The sequence below is a fragment of the Columba livia genome, chromosome 13 (assembly GCF_036013475.1).
Source record: "Columba livia isolate bColLiv1 breed racing homer chromosome 13, bColLiv1.pat.W.v2, whole genome shotgun sequence".
Classification (NCBI taxonomy): domain Eukaryota; kingdom Metazoa; phylum Chordata; class Aves; order Columbiformes; family Columbidae; genus Columba; species Columba livia.
This window is the reverse complement of record NC_088614.1, coordinates 9,477,771-9,496,794: the sequence shown is the minus strand read 5'-3', so window position 1 is coordinate 9,496,794 and position 19,024 is coordinate 9,477,771. Positions and strand designations below refer to the sequence as shown.

Here is a 19,024-nt window from a genome sequence, read left to right as displayed (position 1 = left end):
CTATTCCCTTACCAGAAATTTACTTAAAGTGAGTTATTTATGCAGAGGCACTTAAACTCCCCAGAGCTTTCTAATTTTGAGTGGCCAGGTTTTTCTGTGTCTCTGAAACTGAAACGAAATCAATAGAAGCTGACACAATTCAACAGTTCTTTTAAAATCAGGCGTTTGGTATCAAAAATGGAAACAAACAAGGTTAGATCTACTTTTCCAAACTATAAGCTAAACTTTTGAGGCCTAACCTTCCTGTGTTGTCTAGTGGACATGACAGTATTACAGATAAAACTCTTCATATTTATTACAAACAGTATTCTGAACAAAAGTTACCTTAAATAAGTAAAACTGCAGATGTGGAAGGAAACACCGGGAAGTTGGGACATTCCACCAGTGGTGTTTCACAGCGTGTTATACAGAACACAAAATCCTTTTACCTTTATGATACCTGTGGCAGGTGCTGTATGGGATGTGTCATGAAAGAAGGTGAAGAAAAACATCCGTCCTTGGCCAAGGAAAGACTCGGACACTTGTGTTTGTCAACCACAGACTCACAGGGCACCTGATGTGCCTAAAACTCAGGTACTTTCCCAGATGCAGCCCAATGGCTCTTTGCCTTCCCAAAAGGGACCTCTGACTTTCCATCTCCGTCAAATGAAGAACAGATTGGCTTGATGGGGAGAGAATTAAATGAACAGCCCTGCAACACTTTGAAGATAAAGAAGACCAAGTGTTAGGAAATGCATTACTTTGTGCACATAAATATTTGTCATGGTATTTGTTAGGTGTGGCAGCTCCAAAATAATGACCTGCAGCAGCGGAAGCTTTGAGTAGATCAAAAAAGTTCCTTTGTGGCAAACAAGGGTCATTTGGTGCATCTGTGGAGTGTGGGAGCAGCCAGCCTGCAATACCCTGGCAAGTCAGTGCACCCACAAGGAAGCAGATAACTATCATCCACCACAAAGCGCTGGCTTGCAAAATAACGATCATTTAATTTTAAAAGGTTATGGTGCCATTTGCAACTATCTGCTGTAATTATTTTACAAAGAAAACAAGCTCAGTGTAGTCTTAACCAGGGGAAAACACAAACATCTACTAATAGAAAAGAAACAAAGTTTAATTTGCTCATGGATCAGTGAAGTCCAAAAATGTGCATTCATTTTGAGTGGACTCTGCCCTTTCTCAGCATTTAAGATTCACAAGTGAGGGCCAGCAGAGCTCAGAGAGGAAGCCAAGACTCATGATTTGTGTCCACTCCTGGCTGTTCTGACTGCTGCCCCAGGAATAAACAATCCAGAAGCTGAATACATCAATAAATGCATAAGGCTATTTTAAGAGGTAAGTTTATTTTCTTAAAATTTTTCCCCCAAAATCCAAGCAACAAACCTGGGTTAGTTATGGTGGTAAAGGTCATGGGCAATAGCATAAGCAGTATTGTCTTTAGGAAAAACATTATAAAAATGTGTGGATATAGAGCTAAATTATCACTTGCTAAACATGGGCTCTTAAAGAGGGCAAAACAAGGATAGTGCAGTTTCAATTCTCCCATCTTTCTGCACCCCAGGAGGATATTCTCTTGGCTATGAGAGAGAAGTTTTTGTTTAGATACAATGGTAGATAGAGATGTAGAACTACAGCCTCTTGTTGGAAGTTATTGTTTTAGCTTTCTAACATTATTTTAAAACATTGCAAAGAGAAAGGAAGGGAAAAACGAATCTAATAATCAATGGATTCTGCTTAATGGTAATGAAATAACTGTCCTTTAAAAACAACCTGACCCCGACCCCCCCCCCCAAATTACAAACTGTGTTTCACATTCTGAATTAGCAGGATAAAAGTAGAGAGATAATGTAATTAACAGTGGAATTGCTGATAGTATGTATAATCCTGGTAAGGAAAATTTTTGTATGAGCACCTTCATTTGCACATTTAGAAATAGTTCTTCAAAGTTCTTCTGCTGATGTTTCTTTCTGCATAAATCATTGCCACATTTGTGGGACTCCCTTTTCAGTATCCAGCTTTTCATCTGCTCTGCTCACAATTCAAAAGAACAGTAGCTTTCATCTCCTCCAGTCAGGATCTAAAGTTGATCAATCATATTATAGAGCTGCAGAGAGAAATTACAAATAATGTAACTCGAGAACCAGCTTTATGCTGGTGTGAGCTATTTAGCATTCACAATTTGAGTGGGTAGGGTGGCATAGGCTTGGATTCTGCAAATCAAAAGAAGAAAGTGCCAGAAGGCTTATGTTCTACTTAACAAATATTACATTGACAATATCCTCCAACAATACACTTAAATATCACTGGAAGCTGAATTCCTTTCTGTAGAAGATAACACGCAGATTTTGACGGGGCTCTCCATTCACTTTGGACAGCTGCTTCTATACCATGCATATGCACATCATAAATCTGTCACTGAAAATCGTCTTGAGAAATTCTAGTTTGCAGTAAACATTCAGCGGTTCACTGCTGAATTTATCTGAATACAGTAGTCTTCCTGAGTCGCTAATATTAAGTGCCTAAACCTCAGCTTACTGTGTGCACAAAAGATTTCCAAGTAGCTTTGGGGCTTGTCAAGAAGCTAAATATTTGCAGTAACTCCAGGCTGCTGAAGTGCTTAGGGCTTTCTTTGCAAAGGTTCAAGCCTTTAAAACATTTTGTGCCCAGCTCCATACCCAAGCAGATGATCTACAGGTAGATCTGATACATTTATCAGATACCTACAGAGCATCCAGCTCATAACGGTGGCCAGCAGACAGTGATGGGCCATTGCCAAACCCAGATGACTCTGCATGACCTTCTGCAGTATTAGAAGGCAGAAAATAAGTCAAATGGTTCCTCACCCAGCACGACTCGCGAGGAGTCCTACCAAGGTAGGCTGGCACTGCTTGAGGCAGGACGGACCAGGGATACACTGTATGAGGCTTCCCTAATTCCCAGTTACACCTCCTCTGGAAGGGGTAAAGTGAGTTTTGAGAAAAGCCAAGACTAGAGAGATGCAAAGCAGCCCCTCATTTCCAAAGCACCCTGCGAGACATGGGGCACAGTGGGGAATAGAGATGTACTATTTGTCTTTTAGGTCACTCACCTCCATTCAGATTCATTAATCCAACACCAAAATGAGTTTGTGCAACACGCAGAGCAGACAAGAGACTCAGGGGTCTGCGACTCTTGCAAAGGTCAGAGGTTTGTTTTCAGTTATAATTATCTGAATAAAACTTGACACTTTATAAAATGTGCAGGGAGTATCATTTTCACTTTTTGTAAGTGGTGGAAGAGTGACATGTACAGAAGAGCAATTCACTTACCGTCACCCAAATCGGTGGCAGACTCCTGAAAGGGACATGTGAATCCTCAGATTATCCTCCCTCCAACTAGCAGGTGACACTGCTTGCCCCACTGACACCCCTTTCACCCAACAGTGCCTTTAGACTGGTTTTCTTGGACCCTCCTGAATACTCCCTAGCATGTGTTCTTACATTTCTTCTTAACTCCAATGCAAATACGGCAAATTCCCGTTTTGCGGCCACCGCAGACCAAGCTGAAATTGCACCAGGTGTTTGCCACAGGGATGACTCTGAGACAAAAAGCAAACCCCCACGTGCACTGCTGTTCTTTGCTCAGGGAACCATTTGATATGAATATTTGTTTCCTTTAAAAGCCGCTCAGATGAGGTTCAGTAGATTAAAGTATCTTCGCTGACAGCAGCCTGGGTAGTTTTTCACAGCATTGTAAATCATTGATGTAAAGAAACAAAACCAAAATGCATTTCCTTCCTTTACAGGAGACATGAACCTTGAAGAGTATTTTGCAAGAACTGGCTATAAAGGTTCCCTCGAAAAACAAGATCTGGAAACCTTAACCGATATATTCCAGCACCACATCCGTGCTGTTCCCTTTGAAAACCTCAGCATCCATTGCGGGGAGAAAATTACTTTGGATTTGGAGCACGTTTATAACAAAATTGTGCGGAGGAAGCGGGGTGGCTGGTGCATGGAAAACAACCAGCTGCTGGGCTGGGTCCTGAAACACCTGGGGTACGACACCAGCTTTCTGGGAGCGTATGTGTTTAATCCACATGAAAATGCATACGCCAGCATCATGACCCACCTCGTTGTGAAGGTCGTTATTGATGGCAAGGCCTATATTGTTGACGGAGGCTTTGGTGTATCCTATCAGATGTGGCAACCGATGGAGCTCGTGTCGGGGAAAGACCAGCCCCAGGCTCCTGGTGTCTTTCGCTTCACGGAAAAAAACGCCATCTGGTACCTTGAGAAAATGAGACGGAAACAATATATCCCCAACCAAAATTTCTCCAATTCTGACCTTCTGGAGAATAAAGAGTGTCGGAAAGTTTATATGTTCAGTCTTGAGCCACGGACAGTGGAAGATTTCTCTTTCCAGTGCACGTACCTTCAGACCTCTCCAGATTCCCTCTTTACAAAGAAATCCATCTGCACCCTTCAGACCACCGATGGCTTTAGAGCGCTAATTGGGTGGACACTTACTGAGACCACATACAACTACAAGGAAAATATGGATCTGGTGGAATTTGTAACTGTTCAAGATGAAGAGGTGGAAAAAACCCTCAAGGAGAAATTCGACATAACCTTAGATAGAAAACTTGTCCCGATTAACATCAAAGGATTTTACACAATCTAGATGACCAGAAAAAAAGCTACAATAATGCCATGTATGTATGGTACCTTCCACTGTCTGTAAGATTATGGGATTCTTTTGCAGGCAACTGAAGAAAAAATAGATTAATACTAATTTAAAGTGAATTTCACTCCGGGAAAAATCAGGAATTTAAGACTCTTCAGCCAGGTAGATAGAATTATTTGCTCTGAGATGACTGCAGTTCCATTTTTTTGTGCAAATGTATTATCTGATTTGAATCTGGATATAAACTTGGGTAATAAATATGCCTAGGGAATTCTGGAGTGCCTATAGCACATGAGTATGGATTATTAATTGTGGGACGCTGCCAACACGTTTTCTATGGTTATTATAGGGAGAAAAGTAATCTATGAGCATTTAGACAATGAAGTACACGTTTAAAACTTCATTTTTCACAAGATTTAACCACTTGCAGCTCATCTCATATCTCTACCTTTAATATAAGTAAAACAATGTCATCTTCAAAAGGAGCATTAGGAGGCGTAATTCTTTTACCATCAGCCTTAGATAAAAAATAGTACAAAATGAAAATTATCATCATGTGCATCCCTTTTGTCATTGCTGCAGAAAATTGCCCAAAGTAATTTTTGGTATGTACGTAATTTCAAGTGACGCAAATTGTATATATTGCAGCATTACTGTGGCTGATGGGCTCTACAGAGATATGTACAAGCTTTGCTTTTGATAAGTAACCATCCTATAAAGGGTGAATGGTGCTTCAACAACACAACTGGCTTAGATTTACTTCTACTCCAAAAGGAGTGGAATTTTTGTATTTTTAGCAGTGCAAGTTATTTGTATAACAAAGGTAGAACAATGAAGCTAACTCCACTCTTCATTTTGCCCTCTTTGTGTACAGCAAATATAGGAGCCCATACAGCTATCCTGAGTACCACTTAGCACAGGAGCTTTAGTGTCACAAGTGAGTTCATTTCATCTGTATCAAAGTGAAAAAAAACAAGGAGCCAACCAAATCTAAAGCAATCCCTTTCTTTAGAATTATTTCACAATCACATTTCCCCATTTTTTTTTCCTCATAAAGCCCAAACAAGGAATCCACTGAGAAAAGGGAAATAGCCTCAAATGCATCAAAAAGTACAGTAACACTAGAAAAACAGCCTTTCTCCCCAGTCTGTCATAATCCTGAGTACTGGTCAAATGTTGATTCCTCCCACTGTGGTGTACCTTTTTGCTCAAATACATAATCTGATCATAAATCTCACAAATTCTTTAAGTGTATACCTGAAAATAAATAAAGGAAAATAAAAATATAAAGAGTTGCTCTAAGTACAGCCTCTCCCCACAGCTGCCTGACTCCTGCACACATCATTTGAGAAGTAAATGACATCTGGTCAATCATGCTGTTGATCTGCTGGTCAACCCTTCCCACCACGAAGTTTTTAAACCAAACAGGCCAATATTGAACAAAATCTGACAGCAGCTTTGGAGATGGTAAGTTCTTACAGGTTCGTGGAAAAGGAGCTGGTAGGCTGAGGAAGATGATCTTGGTGATCAGGTCCAGTGTCGCTTCCTGTGCTGGGCTCTGGGCTGGCCGTGGCATGTGCCAAATCTTCCCCGATGACCAACTGTGGTGGCAGCTGGTGGCCTGGGTGCATTGCACTTGCACAGGGGTGAGTAACCAAGGGGCAACCCGGAGGTGATGTGGGACACAGATCTTACTGAGGCAGGAATGGAGTTTTTCTATAAATAATGGAACCAAGGACTTGTTCTCTAATTTCTGTTCATATTATTTTCTCATACTAAGGTCCCTTTATGAGTTTTTACCCCTTTCTAGATGATTGATCAAACCGAGGTATTCCCAAGACCCCCAAGGAACATTATGAGCTTTGAACCACACACCACCTCCATTCTGGCTGACAGAAATTCCCGTCTGCATTCACCCAGGCCACCAAACCATACTGCTCTCTGCAATGAACTAGTTGTTTTGTGGTGCTGCTGCCTCTTGTCTCCAAGACAGCCGTTAACACTGCTCATTTTACCTCCATATTTTTCCCCAGATGTTCCTGCTGTTGCTCCCAGGTTAATCACTCAGGTTATGGTGTGCAAGGGTTTCTAGGACAGAGGTCTACAGATTCCTATCGGCATTTTTAGCTGTGGCTGCAATAACCAGACTCCACCTTCTACTATTCAGTTACTAAAAATCTACAGAGCTGCCAACAACTGAAGCTTCACCCTCTCCCTGACTCCACTTGTTGGTAAAGACTCTCTGAGCAGGATTTTTCCTCTCAATGTGACCGTTATAACCAGGTCCTCATTGTGCAGCATCAAATCACAAGAGGAAATGTCAACACATACAGCTCAGGAACAGTTTCACAGTTTGACTAAACCTCCCCCAAAACTGACAAAAGCAGGTTATTGAGGTGTGAATGCCAGAGCCAAAAGGCCTCAAAGGTTTGAGATGGTGTAAAACCAAACAAACCTGAACAAATCCAGAGGCCTCAAGCTGGGGTTCCATTAGCAAGGCATTATTGTACAGGGAGGTGCTCTCTCCGACTGAAAAGAAACAACCAAGTCTTTAAAGCATCAGCTCTCAGAGCAACTTGTGTTGATGTGCGGAAGGGAAACGCAGGATGTTTGACATCCTTCACCACCACTGTGCTTCGTTAATACTCTGAGAAAGGTTTAACAAGAGCCTGAGCTATCTGCAGTTTTAGTTGTTGACTGTTGTTAAAATGAAGCAGAACAAAAGTTTATAACCCCCCACCCAGGACTTGTATAATTCCAAATAGGATTTACAAGTATGGTATTCCAATTAAAAGAAAGACGAGACAATTTCTTTTTAAGTCTGAATGCTGGATTGAGTCCCAGAATCCCATCCCAGCTGCCCATTGTACACACACACACACACTGCCCAATGGCAGCAACAGTCATGCGCTATTGTAGAACGGTATAATGGAGTGTCTTACTAGAAAACAAGACATATAGCAGAAGAAACAGTAGATTTAGTTTAGATATAAGGAAGAAATTCTTCCCCACGAGGGTGATGAGGCCCTGGCACGGGCTGCCCAGGGAAGCTGTGGATGCCCCATCCCTGGAGTGTTCCAGGCCAGGCTGGACGGGGCTCTGAGCAACCCGGTCCAGTGGAAAGTGTCCCTGACAGGGCAGGGGGGGTGGAACTAGATGATCTTTAAGGTCCTTTCTAACCAAAACCATTCTATGATTCTGTGAAACATGATTCGAACTCCACAGCACCACTGAACATCCTCCCCCCTCCCCAAAGAATCAAAGTCTAATCAGCTCATGCATTACTAAAGGGAGGATACACGATAGCTCACTTCAGCTGGACTCTGGTCTTGGGCTTTTTAAGACCCAATACTAAGCAGAATAAAAGTAACAAAATGAGAAACATCAGCAAGAAAGATGAAGTTGTTCAATAATTTCCAACATCAGCAGTTATTACAGAAATACACACTGTCAGCTAGTCAAAGGGAAAGACAAAACTTCACCTGACAAGAGACTTGCTTAATCTTAACACTGCGATTTGCCAGTGAGCATGAACTACAACACACGTTTGTTCCCTTTAATAGGTACCTTAATGTAACAGGCACAATCACTTCTGATGTTTGCTAACTCTTTACCCATTAAATTTTTGCAGGTAGCCATTTTCTTTAACGAAAATGTTTCCTACTTACCCAACTTGCTTTTATTGAAGAAGAAATGCTTTTCATTCAGAAATAAGACCACGTGGGAAAGTTCTACAGCTTAGGAAGCTGCACATGAAAATGCATCTGCATTTGAGACCGTGTCAGAGCCAAGAAAGCTTGAATTAATGTGGGTTTGCATTATGAATGTTCCACTGCTACACTTCACACCTCTGTCAGCAGTAGTTCAAGCACAGATTTTTGTACAGCAGAATGTTTCCACCCTGCCTAGGAAGCTAGAGCCAGACTTAAAATACATACATAGATATATACATGTATTTATAAGGGTGGAAATACAGACAAGTGTTCTAAAAGATCCCATCATAAAATGCCTGCTTGCCACTTTGGGCACTTAAAGTACATGTAAATAAATAATTTAGGGCTGATTTTAATTTTGTCTCGCTCATAATACTGCGCTATGAACAGTGCTTTTAAAGATGCATTTTACAAACTCCCATGAACTGTGCTAAAAATCAGTAGTTGGTCGTACTGCATCATTTCAATAGCTCACCTACCCATCAGGCAAATGTGAACAGCAGAGCACCCAGATTTGAAAACAATAAACCAAATCTACCATTTCATCATAGTTGGTGTTGGGTATGATTAGCAAACACAAGAACCACCCTTTTCCCCCTCCCAAATTCCAAAATCATGGATTTTTTAGAAAGTTCATCCAAGCTCTTACCAGCCACACACCATGCCACTCACACTTCCAGCCATCCCTCAGGAAATGACATGAAATGAAGAACCAATGTATGGTAGAACACCCTTTAACTGTGCAAAATTACTCCCCATTGGGTTGAACAGAACTCTGCAAAGCAAGAGAGCTCTCTGCATAGAGCCTTGGCAAAGAAAGACTTCACCCAAGCCACTAATAGTTATCAAAATTACCCAAAAGCTCCTTTACATGGCACCACTTGAACATTCTTCAGTCCAGTCCCTCAGGGTGTGCAACTGTGGTGACATCTGGTTATTGGGAGTTCACTAGAACACACCTTCCCCCCTCAATGACCCAGTGGAGCTGCGCAGAAATTCTCTCTCCATTGAAGAAATGTGTTCAGATGGAAGTGAATCTTTTTCCTACTAACAAGCAAGAAAGAATAATGGGATACAATCTGAGTTTTTCTTGTGATGACCAACAATAAATCATTTCTTAGCTCAGGTCACATCTTCCATGGGAATAAAAATGTCTTACCATCATTAACTTCTTTTCAGCTAGCAATAATATATGATCAGGTTTTAAGTAATTGAACCAGTAGCATTTAATTAGCTCTGAAAAACTATCTCAGATCATGAATCACAGACTTTCCACCTGTATGAGGTCTCCTTCCTAGGTTAAAAGTATATTTCTCTTTCCATGTGTGATCCATCTTGACTATCTAATGAGGTGCTCCTGATATATGGATTATAGTTCATATATCACATGCAAAATACCGCAGACACCCAGTCTCTTTCTTTATATAATAGAGTTTCATGTCTTGCTTCACTCGGTTGTTAAAAAAAGAAGAAAAATAAAAGCCTCATGTGTCCATGACAGAATAGCCACCACTTGCTTCAATTTAACACATTCCTCTTTCTCCAGAGAGTCAGTATTAAGGATGAGTAACTGAGACATCCAGCTGGGGAAAGGAAGGAATAGGAAGAAATATTTCTTGTTGGAAGTCATTACTTCAGATGGTTCCATTGCATGCTAAACAGAAAAAGTCAGTGCAGTCAACTAATATTTGGGGAGGGGACATCTGTGGCCAGCGCAAAACAGGATCACTTCTTCTATCAGATGGTGTTAAACGTCATTGTTTAGATTAAATTACCTAAACCACAATCATTAACCACAAAAAATAATTTTTTATTCGGCTTTCAAATATGTTTCTGAAGCCATTATTATGCTTTTATGACAAGACCTAGATAATTAAAAGATTGGATTTTTTTTTCAGAACAAGAGACAAGATTGGCAAACTTCTTTAGGAAGACAGAAATTAAACCTCACAATCTGCTCAAGCATCAAACTGTAAATGTTGCCCAATATCTGGCTTGCTCTATAAAAAAAGTTTTACTACAAACCCATCTATTTTTAAATAGGCTTTATTAAAAAAAAAGAGTCAAGATTTATATCTCTGTTCTTTTCCATCTTATTTTCACCACAGTAAAAAAAAAAGACAAATGCTTCTGTTGACTTTTTTCAATTAGAAGACAGCAAAGGTTTTCATTTTCATAATAAAAACCACAATGAAAGCCAAACTGCCTTACTGGATTGGACAAAGCTCATCTCTACTCCAAATAGTGCTTTCAGATGTTATCATAAATTCTAAATAATGTCGCTCTCAATTGCATGTGACACTCCATCTAGTTATGCGCAACATTTAAAAAGGCTGATGGGATTAGTGCCCCACACATTAAAAGCTGCTGAGAGAGGAAAGGATGTATGACATCCATTATATACACATCCACTTCGAAAAATGTTTGTCGTGTGGATGGTGGAAATTTCAATGAGAACAGACTCAGATTTACAAATCTATCCTTCACGTTAAATAGCAAAAACTCCCAACCATCTCCATTTTGTGGTACTATATTTGGTAGATAACATTTCTATTAGCTCTAGTTGTGCAGCTGACATTAATCTTGAGGTTTTAGGAACTTTTTCTTAGCTTTTTTGCTAGGTATTGTGTTACTATTCACATCCTCTTCAACTTCATCCTGGAGTACACGCTGGTCTCTTTTTCTCAAGAATTTCTTCCCTATTGTTCCTACTAATGTTTCATATCTGTAAAGATAATAAAAAATGTGCGGCTTTTACTAAAATGAGAGAAAATTTCATTGGAGCAAATAATAAATCTAATAAATAACTTCAGTGTTGTAAAAAAAATGGTAATCAGAGGCTTAAGAAATACAGTACTACATGATCAGTTACTACATTACATTCATTCTGATAGGTTTGTTAGCAACCTGGAACAAGGAGGGAAGACCTGGATATCAAAGGGCAGAAAACCCCTACAAGGTATTTTACCCCCCAAAGCGATGAAGATTCCACCAAGCGCGCACCAGAATTCCTGGAAAATCAGTTCTGTGAAGTATCATTTCTGGGGTTTTTTTGTTCGTTTGTTTGCTTTCAGGGTTTATTTTCCCCACATATAATGCAGTAACATATCACATTCCTACTTAATATTGATTATGTCATAAAATATAACTTACCTTCTGGCCATTTCTTCATCTGACACATCAGCCTCCATTTTATCATCCTCTTCAATTTCTTCTTCCTTACATTTAGAGTTCATTTGGACCATTAACTTCTGAAAATGAAGTAAGAAATAGCTTAAACATGAAGCCCTGACACAATGGCAACTATGCTGCAATTCACGGGTTGGGAGAAATGCATAAAAGAGTAAAATTTAATAATTATTTGCTGTTCCCAGTCAGCCTAGAGAATACTGTTACAAAAACTCATGGAAAAAAGGCAACGTGCCTGCCTCTTGCTAAGCTGAGCTTAGAGTTTGCCTTTGGGAAAAGAGGCAACACAGAGACAGGGTTTTCAGTGAATGGTGCTATTCAAGGGCATGGCAGATATCTTCAGGAGACCAGAGAATTAGAACCTAATTAATTTTTCATTGTGATGTTAGCACATAGCCCTTGAAATGGTTTTGTTAAGAAGGAAAAATGTCTGCAAGGATTTACAATAAGCTACAAGTAAAAACCATGACGCAGTAATATGCCAAGTCACAATGAGAGCAAGTTCAAAATAATGAAAAAAATCCCCTTGCTGAGCCTTTTGTGTACCTCTTGGTCTTTACACCTTCATCCTCTTGCTTCAGTTCAGTGGTAACCTTTTCATTACCATCTCCGTACAGTTCTATCACCATGAATCATGGCAGAAAGGAATGAAAGACTCTCTTACCCAGAATTTTTCCTCTGGAACTTTAAGACCTTACTTACACAAGTAACTATTGAACAAATAGGGTTGATTGTTTGTAGGATTGGACTCTAAATTAAACGGCAGGAGGAAAAGTGAGCTATTGTTTTGGTGAGCAGCATGTGAGCCAGTTTCCTCACTTCAGGAAGGGAAAATCTGCAGGAGTCATGCAATTACTGATCATCGACACAAGGACATGAAAAGCTTCTATTTACCAGATGCGGCATTGATCAACATTTTGGTTCGAATCACAGTTTCCTGTACTCAGGAGGATGAAAGGCCAAACAGCATGCAGTGTGAAGGCTCAGATCCCCATCCCAAGGGCTTCAATCCTGACCCAAGACCAGCTCAAAACAGAACATTTAAACAGTACCTCAATTTCTGGATTGAATCCTTTGAAGGACATTCTGCCATAAAGTAGATCCTCACATGGCATAAAGCTCCTCTCTTCTATTATAAAGCTCCTGCATGAAACCCCAAACCCAGCATTTGTCAAACAGCATGCTTTAAAATAATCAAATTAAACAAATGCAAAACGCATTTGCTGTCTTCCCCCCGCACAAATAAACAAAACCATTGTGTATTTTGAACCATCAACCACTTTCTGAAGCTTAATTGTTCTGATAAATCTTTCAATACAAGCAGCTTGGAGTGCAAAGGAATACTTTTTGCCAGTAAAGCTGTGCCAGTTCCACAAGCAAAATTAGCTCTCCTGACAAAAAGCATTCTTTGCTGGTATGATTCTACCTACATTAATGCTTGTGCCAGAATAAAAATACCACATAAATATCACTCTCCAGGTGGCATTACTATACCAGCAAAAGCTTCTAATTAATTTTTCATTGTGATGTTAGACCTGGCATTAGTTGAGTCTGTCAGGATATAAAACACTGTGTAATTCTCTGTTCAGCAGAGAAAGATTTCCCCTTTCTCCCTCCTTTTTTCCTCTTTTAATGAGCATGGAGCGAGAAAAGAAACATGACCCTGAGGTGTTCATAATACACACGTTAGATAAAAGTACTTCCGTGAATCATTCCATCTTTCTTTTCCTCACACCTCTTCCCTTATCCTCTTCATCTCCCATGTAAAACAAATTCCTACGATCATAGGAAGTTAGGCTGAAGAGAACAAGCTCGCTCACCTACCTCAAGGTAGGATCAGTTAAACATGGACCACAAACAGCAGAGCTCCATCTAACCTGTCCTCAAAAGGCTTCCAATGATGAAGAACCCAGTGTCTTCCTAGACAACCTATTCCAGTGCTTCAATAGCCTCTTTGTTAGAAAAATTCTCCTAATGTCCAGCTTGAACCTTCCTTGCTGTAACTGAAGCTCAAATACCTTTTAGTCATATCCACCAACAGTAATGGAAAATAATTTATCAATGAACTTTTTCAGCTAGTCAATTCCCTGGATCCCAGCTTTTAAAAAATAACGTGTGTTCTCCCTCAATGGAATTTTTGTCCTTTTTAAAAGGACAAAAATCAAGCCATTTTAAAAGTAGTTCTCTTTTAGTTAAAACACCTTTCTAAATAGCAGGACTGGACATTTTCTTCCTTATGAGCTAAGCTCTCTTTTATTTTTGCCATTATCTCTCCTATTTCAAAAACAGTATTTGAAGTGAGTTGGACTCAAGAAGACAGAAGTGTCCTGAATGGACCTAAATCTGTGACTGGAGCTGAATTTACTAACAAAAGGTTTCAAGCTTCTTTTTTCAAATGAAGGGAAAAAGCAGCAATGAATGAATTAGTCCTTGCCTGAAAGAAATTAATTACGTGCATCTAGAAGAAACTGTGAGTGAAAGAAAACAACACACACAAGAAAAGAAAGTAGGTTAAACTGCACTAAGCAACCTTGAGAACACCCCTCAAAATAAATAATAAAAAAATCTGTAATGTCAGTCTGTCACTACTTTTGCTTCTGTTAATTGGTTATTAATAATACTTCTTTTATAGGAAAAAAAAATTATATCATATTCCCACTCCACAACAATCCAATGACGATAAGTACAAAAGGGGACACAGGCTTACTCTTTCTCCTTTAGATCAGGCAAATCGAGATACCAGTGTTCTTCACTAATTATCTTCTTTTCTTCCTCTTCTAGTTGTTTTTTAGTTTGTGAATCCAAACCCCTTTGCATGAACTAAAAATAAAGACAAAAACAAACAGCTTCAGTTTTTTGCATCATTAGTATGTACTGAACATGTGATAATTACAGGATGACAATCACCAACTACAGAATATTTAACAGTTGATAAAAAGGAAATGTTTTTTGTGATTTTTCTCTGGGTTTGGACTAAATTTGGGCAAACAGGCAATGGAAAAGCAAACAACTGCTGATCACAACCATCTACTGGAAATCAGTCAGCTACATCTGCGCTTCCAAAGAGACAGTCCTAAAAAAGGGTTAAAAAAAAAAAAAAGGTAACTTTAGTATCCAGCTGTGTTAGAGGAAGATGTTTCCAGCTCCTACCTTCTGGTGGATGACCCACCAAAGTTCCAGCTAATTTTCCCCAATACAAGGAGGTTCCTGTAAATTGTTTTCTTGGTGATAACCTTTGGTAGAGGATGGGACCAGGCAGATATGGACAGTAATGTCTCACAGTTGGGAGGACAAGAGGACATGTGTCATGGCCTACGATGACAAACTGCTGTGAATGCAAAAATACAGACTGGATATGTATAAAACATCCCTTTCCATTTCTCTCCAGTCAGGTGCCTGAAACGAGTGACAATTTTAAGTATCAACAATGTTAACCCATTTCACCAAACACATTGGAAAAAAACCAGAACTCTTCATAAGAATCCTTATATTCTCGCATCCCTCAGAGCTGAGACCTCCCTTACAGTCTACGGAAAGTGTTACTGAATCTGTCAGAGATTCACATTTATATCAATGTAGTTCCCAGCTAGCAGCAAATCTACCAGTACAGCTTATACATGTACAAAAATCACTTTTCATCGAAGCATAACTCCATGTGCAACACTGCAGACGAATTTTCTATCGATCAACTAATTTTACCCCTCTTGTTTAACACAGCATCATTTCTGCATTTAGATAAACCTGCAGGCTGACAGGTAACGTGCCAGTGGGGAACACCAACAGAGACTGGGACTTATATGGGCTTTGTTGGGGATAAAGCCCAATAATGCATCACAAAAAACCTGCCTTACTGAACTTACTTAAAATATACAGGTAATATAGATGTGTTTTATAATATACACCCCCACACCTTTTCAGTTTGTACAAAACATCCAAGCAAACCAAACTCTGAAGTAAAAGCCAATATAGGGCCAGTGTCTCATTTTCCATTTTTATTGCTATTTGCCTCCATTTGCACAAGATCTTTAATGAAAGAAAAATTGACTTTTGTTTTCTGAGTCAATCCAAAATATGTCAAAGCTTTCCAATTAAAATTACAGTATCTTCTTGAGGAAAATAAGGGAATCTTTCATGTGGAAAACCATATTGCTCAAGAAAATTGGTTAGCCAGACAGAAATCTCAATAAGAAGAGTTCTGCTACAAGCATCCAATTAAATAATAATTTCAAATTACATTTTAAAGATTATGTTCCTAAAGATTACTACAGGAATAACTAGATAAAAAATATGTGATCAAGCACACATGGATGAATTAAAAATAAACCCATTGTGGTAGCTAGAGTATGTAAGTCAGTAACTAAGTAGTTATTTGGATTAATTTCCCCAAGCAATGAGACCTGGATCAAATGATGAAAGATCTAAAAGCAAGAGACATCCTTCAACATCAAGAGATGAGCACACATGGCCCAGCACTTCACTCTAATAGTCTTCACAACACAACCCCTGACCACAGGTCACCTTTGGGTGCCACTTTACCCACCCACTGAATCCCTAATACACCTTATCAGTACCTGCAGAAGCAGCTGCTAAAGGATTAATTAAAACATTTGTAAACAATAATCTGCAGAAGGAAAAAACTAAGTGCAAGATGTGTGTATGACCTTTTCAAAACCTACTAATCTCTTCAAAGCTGGTTACTACTGCCCACACTGCAAACCTGCAAATGTCACAGCAGCACATTCACAGGCTGGTTCTCCACAGCCTTCCAAGGAAAGAAGCCTAAGGACTGGCTTTTGAAATCTCCAGAGGGTTAATAAACTGGCAGAAAACAGGAGCAGAAACTTCACTTTAAAAGAGAGTATTACATAAAATTAAGAAAAAATAACGATGCTGCAATCCAGGTTACAGGAGTCTTACTCTGCCATACACTGCTGGGTAACCAAGCTCAGCATCTCCTTCCTTTTGAAAGTGAAGCAAGGTGTGTTCTGTTCCCTCTGTGCACACGTTTTAGTCTTTCATTAGCAGCATTTGTTACCTGGGATAAATATTCCACCATCTGTAGCAGAGTACGCTTTACGTGAAAGACTGAAGTCAGCTAAACTTTTAGTCAGTGTCTGAAATATAGCCCCATAAAAATACATTGGTAAAAAATGGTTAAATATAACACCAAAAGCAAGAAGCCACAAAGGCCCTGTCATATTAAGTTGTAAACATTTAGAGAATATTAAATTCTTTTTTAAAAATTAATGGCAACTCAGCTTTTACTGGTTGTTTTCCAGCAAGAAAGAGCCATCAATCACAGGAGAACGTACTCTACTGAATTAGGTGTTGTAGTACATGACGTGAAGCAGAATCCATTAGCCAGTAAGCGGAGACTAATTTCACATCGGACTTGACATAAGATTCACAATTCCAAGGTAATAGGCACGTCATGATGTCACCAACAGCTCTTGCATTTATGAGCTGGGAAATGCAGTTAATACTGCCATTCAGGTTGGGTATTTTATTAGACATCAGTGTGGATAGACAAAAAAAAGACACAGTAAAAACAAACAAACAAACTACAACTGTTTTTTTTTTTCCCAAAACTAAAAGCTCCCCAAGTAATACAAACAACACTGATATTTTAATGTTAATGTGTGTGTGGTGGGGAAAGAAGTCTTATCATTTTTATTCACAATAAGCAACCTAACTGCAGAGAAACCAAGTGGAACGTAAAGATTCTAAAATGGTGCCCAAAGCTGGCTCTTTCTTGGGCGAGACTTTTGCTGCAATCATGAAGCTGCTTTCCTGGATCAAACCCTCCAGCACCCCGCAGTTTATAACCCCCTGAGACCTCCTGCCAGTGTTTAACCAGCTCCACACTGGGTGACAACTCTGGGATCGCTTCTTGCTGGAAAAGTTGGAAGGGAACAGCCCAGAAAGCTGCAGGCCAGAGTGAAAGGCCAACCGAAGCTGAAGATAAATAGATACGTATTGTAAAACGTGAGGCAGGAGACACTCGTGTGTCAGAGCAGGGCAGACGCTGCCTGGCCAGGTGTAGACATGGGAAATGCTCCACACCAGGCCAGGTGTGTGGATAAACAAAAAAACAGACACAATAAAACCAACCAAACAAGAGATGGTTTGTCCGGGAGACCCGCCGGCCCACAGCGCCGCTCGGCCACCACAGCCCGGGGCCGGCGCGGCTCCATCCTCCCGCCCCGGGGCCGCCTTTCGGCTCCGGGCCCGCGGCGGGCAGCTCTCCGGCAGCAGCACCACCGGGCCCGGCCGCCCTCTCCCCGCTCCACCGCGGACAGGGCCTTTCCCTCCCCTCCCCTCCTTCCCTGCGCCGCCCCCGGGGCCCCGCAGCCGCCCCCGCCTGACCTTCATGCGCAGCAGGTTCTTGGACAGCTTGGTCTTCACCTCCCCGGCCATGGCGGCCGACGCTGCCCGCAGGCCTCACTGGATCCCCGCGCTTGCGTAGCGCCGCGGCCGCGCACGCGGGAGGAGGAGCGGCAGTGGGCGGCCGCGCGGCTCCACCCTCCGCGTCCGGGGCGCGGCTGCAGGGACAGGCCGCTGCACAACCCCGGAGGAACAGCGGGGAGAGGGGAGGGCGCATGGTTGGTGTAAAAACATTAAAAAATAATAATTTAAAAAAAAAAAAAAAGGAAAAGAAAAAGAAAAAAAAGCACCCAACAAACAACAAAAACAAAACCCAACAAAACAAAACAGAAAAACAAGAAACAACCAAACAAAACCAAAAGACGACCAAACACCCCCCCAAAAAATAAACAAAAAACAAAAAACAAACAAATAATAGAATCATTTCAGTTGGAAGAGACCCTCAGGATCACCGAGTCCAACCATGACCTAACTCTGGCACTAACCCATGTCCCTAAGAACCTCATCTAAATGCCTTTTAAGCCCCTCCATGAATGGTGACTCCACCATCCACTCCCTGGGCAGCCTGTTCCAATGCCTGACAGCCCTTTCTGTGAATAGTTTTTTCCTACTATCCAATCTAAACCTCCCCTGGTGCAACTTGAGGCCATTTCCTCTTGTCCTACCACTTGCTATTTGGGAGAAGAGACCAACACCATCCATGCTTCGACCTCCTTTCAGGGAGTTGTAGAGAGCGAGAAGGTCTCAGCCTCCTTTTCTCCAGGCTGAACAGCCCCAGCTCCCTCAACCGCTCCTCTGCAACAACAAAACAAACAAAAAAACTAAACCAACGGAACAAAAACACCACTCCCCCCTTCAACTTTTCTGAACAGTCAGTTGTATGGGGTGAGAGAGATCAGGTGTGTGAGCAGGAGATAAATCTCAGTATGGAATGGTAGATTTCTTATCAACACTTGTACGTCCTGCAGTGATGCCGGATTACGGTTGCATCCATAATTTTCTGATATTTCAAAGAGAGGAGGAAAGAGAGTATAAAATCTATCTCTCATTGGCGTTTGGAGACTGCTTCACTTGTTCAG

The 19,024-nt window shown here is 40.7% G+C and overlaps 2 protein-coding genes across 2 annotated transcripts; one reads left to right on the top strand and one right to left on the bottom strand.

Moving 5' to 3' along the window:
• The first annotated feature begins 692 nt into the window (after nucleotides 1–692).
• On the top strand, nucleotides 693–10,982 carry LOC102085619 (arylamine N-acetyltransferase, pineal gland isozyme NAT-10). Its single transcript, XM_005504747.4, has 3 exons — nucleotides 693–1,329; nucleotides 3,779–6,126; nucleotides 8,291–10,982. The coding sequence occupies exons 1-2, from the start codon at nucleotides 1,308–1,310 to the stop codon at nucleotides 4,654–4,656; spliced, it is 900 nt and encodes a 299-aa protein (XP_005504804.1). The 5' UTR covers nucleotides 693–1,307; the 3' UTR covers nucleotides 4,657–6,126; nucleotides 8,291–10,982.
• MPHOSPH6 (M-phase phosphoprotein 6) lies at nucleotides 10,162–18,149 on the bottom strand. Its single transcript, XM_065028887.1, has 5 exons — nucleotides 17,928–18,149; nucleotides 14,269–14,381; nucleotides 12,614–12,704; nucleotides 11,526–11,623; nucleotides 10,162–11,097 (listed from the first exon to the last, which is right to left on the bottom strand). Exons 1-5 carry the CDS (start codon nucleotides 17,976–17,978, stop codon nucleotides 10,950–10,952), a joined length of 501 nt encoding a protein of 166 aa, XP_064884959.1. The 5' UTR covers nucleotides 17,979–18,149; the 3' UTR covers nucleotides 10,162–10,949.
• Nucleotides 18,150–19,024: the final 875 nt, after the last annotated feature.

Excerpts from the sequence above, each read along its gene's own strand:
- MPHOSPH6 (XM_065028887.1), bottom strand. The coding sequence starts at position 17,978 with ATGGCCGGGGAGGTGAAGACCAAGCTGTCCAAGAACCTGCTGCGCATG. Across the intron at positions 12,705-14,268 it reads CCTGATCTAAAGGAGAAAGA|GAGCTTTATAATAGAAGAGA; the intron begins GTAAGCCTGTGT and ends GGTTTCATGCAG. Across the intron at positions 11,098-11,525 it reads GATGAAGAAATGGCCAGAAG|ATATGAAACATTAGTAGGAA; the intron begins GTAAGTTATATT and ends TTATCTTTACAG.
- LOC102085619 (XM_005504747.4), top strand. The coding sequence starts at position 1,308 with ATGCATAAGGCTATTTTAAGAG. Across the intron at positions 1,330-3,778 it reads GCATAAGGCTATTTTAAGAG|GAGACATGAACCTTGAAGAG; the intron begins GTAAGTTTATTT and ends CTTCCTTTACAG.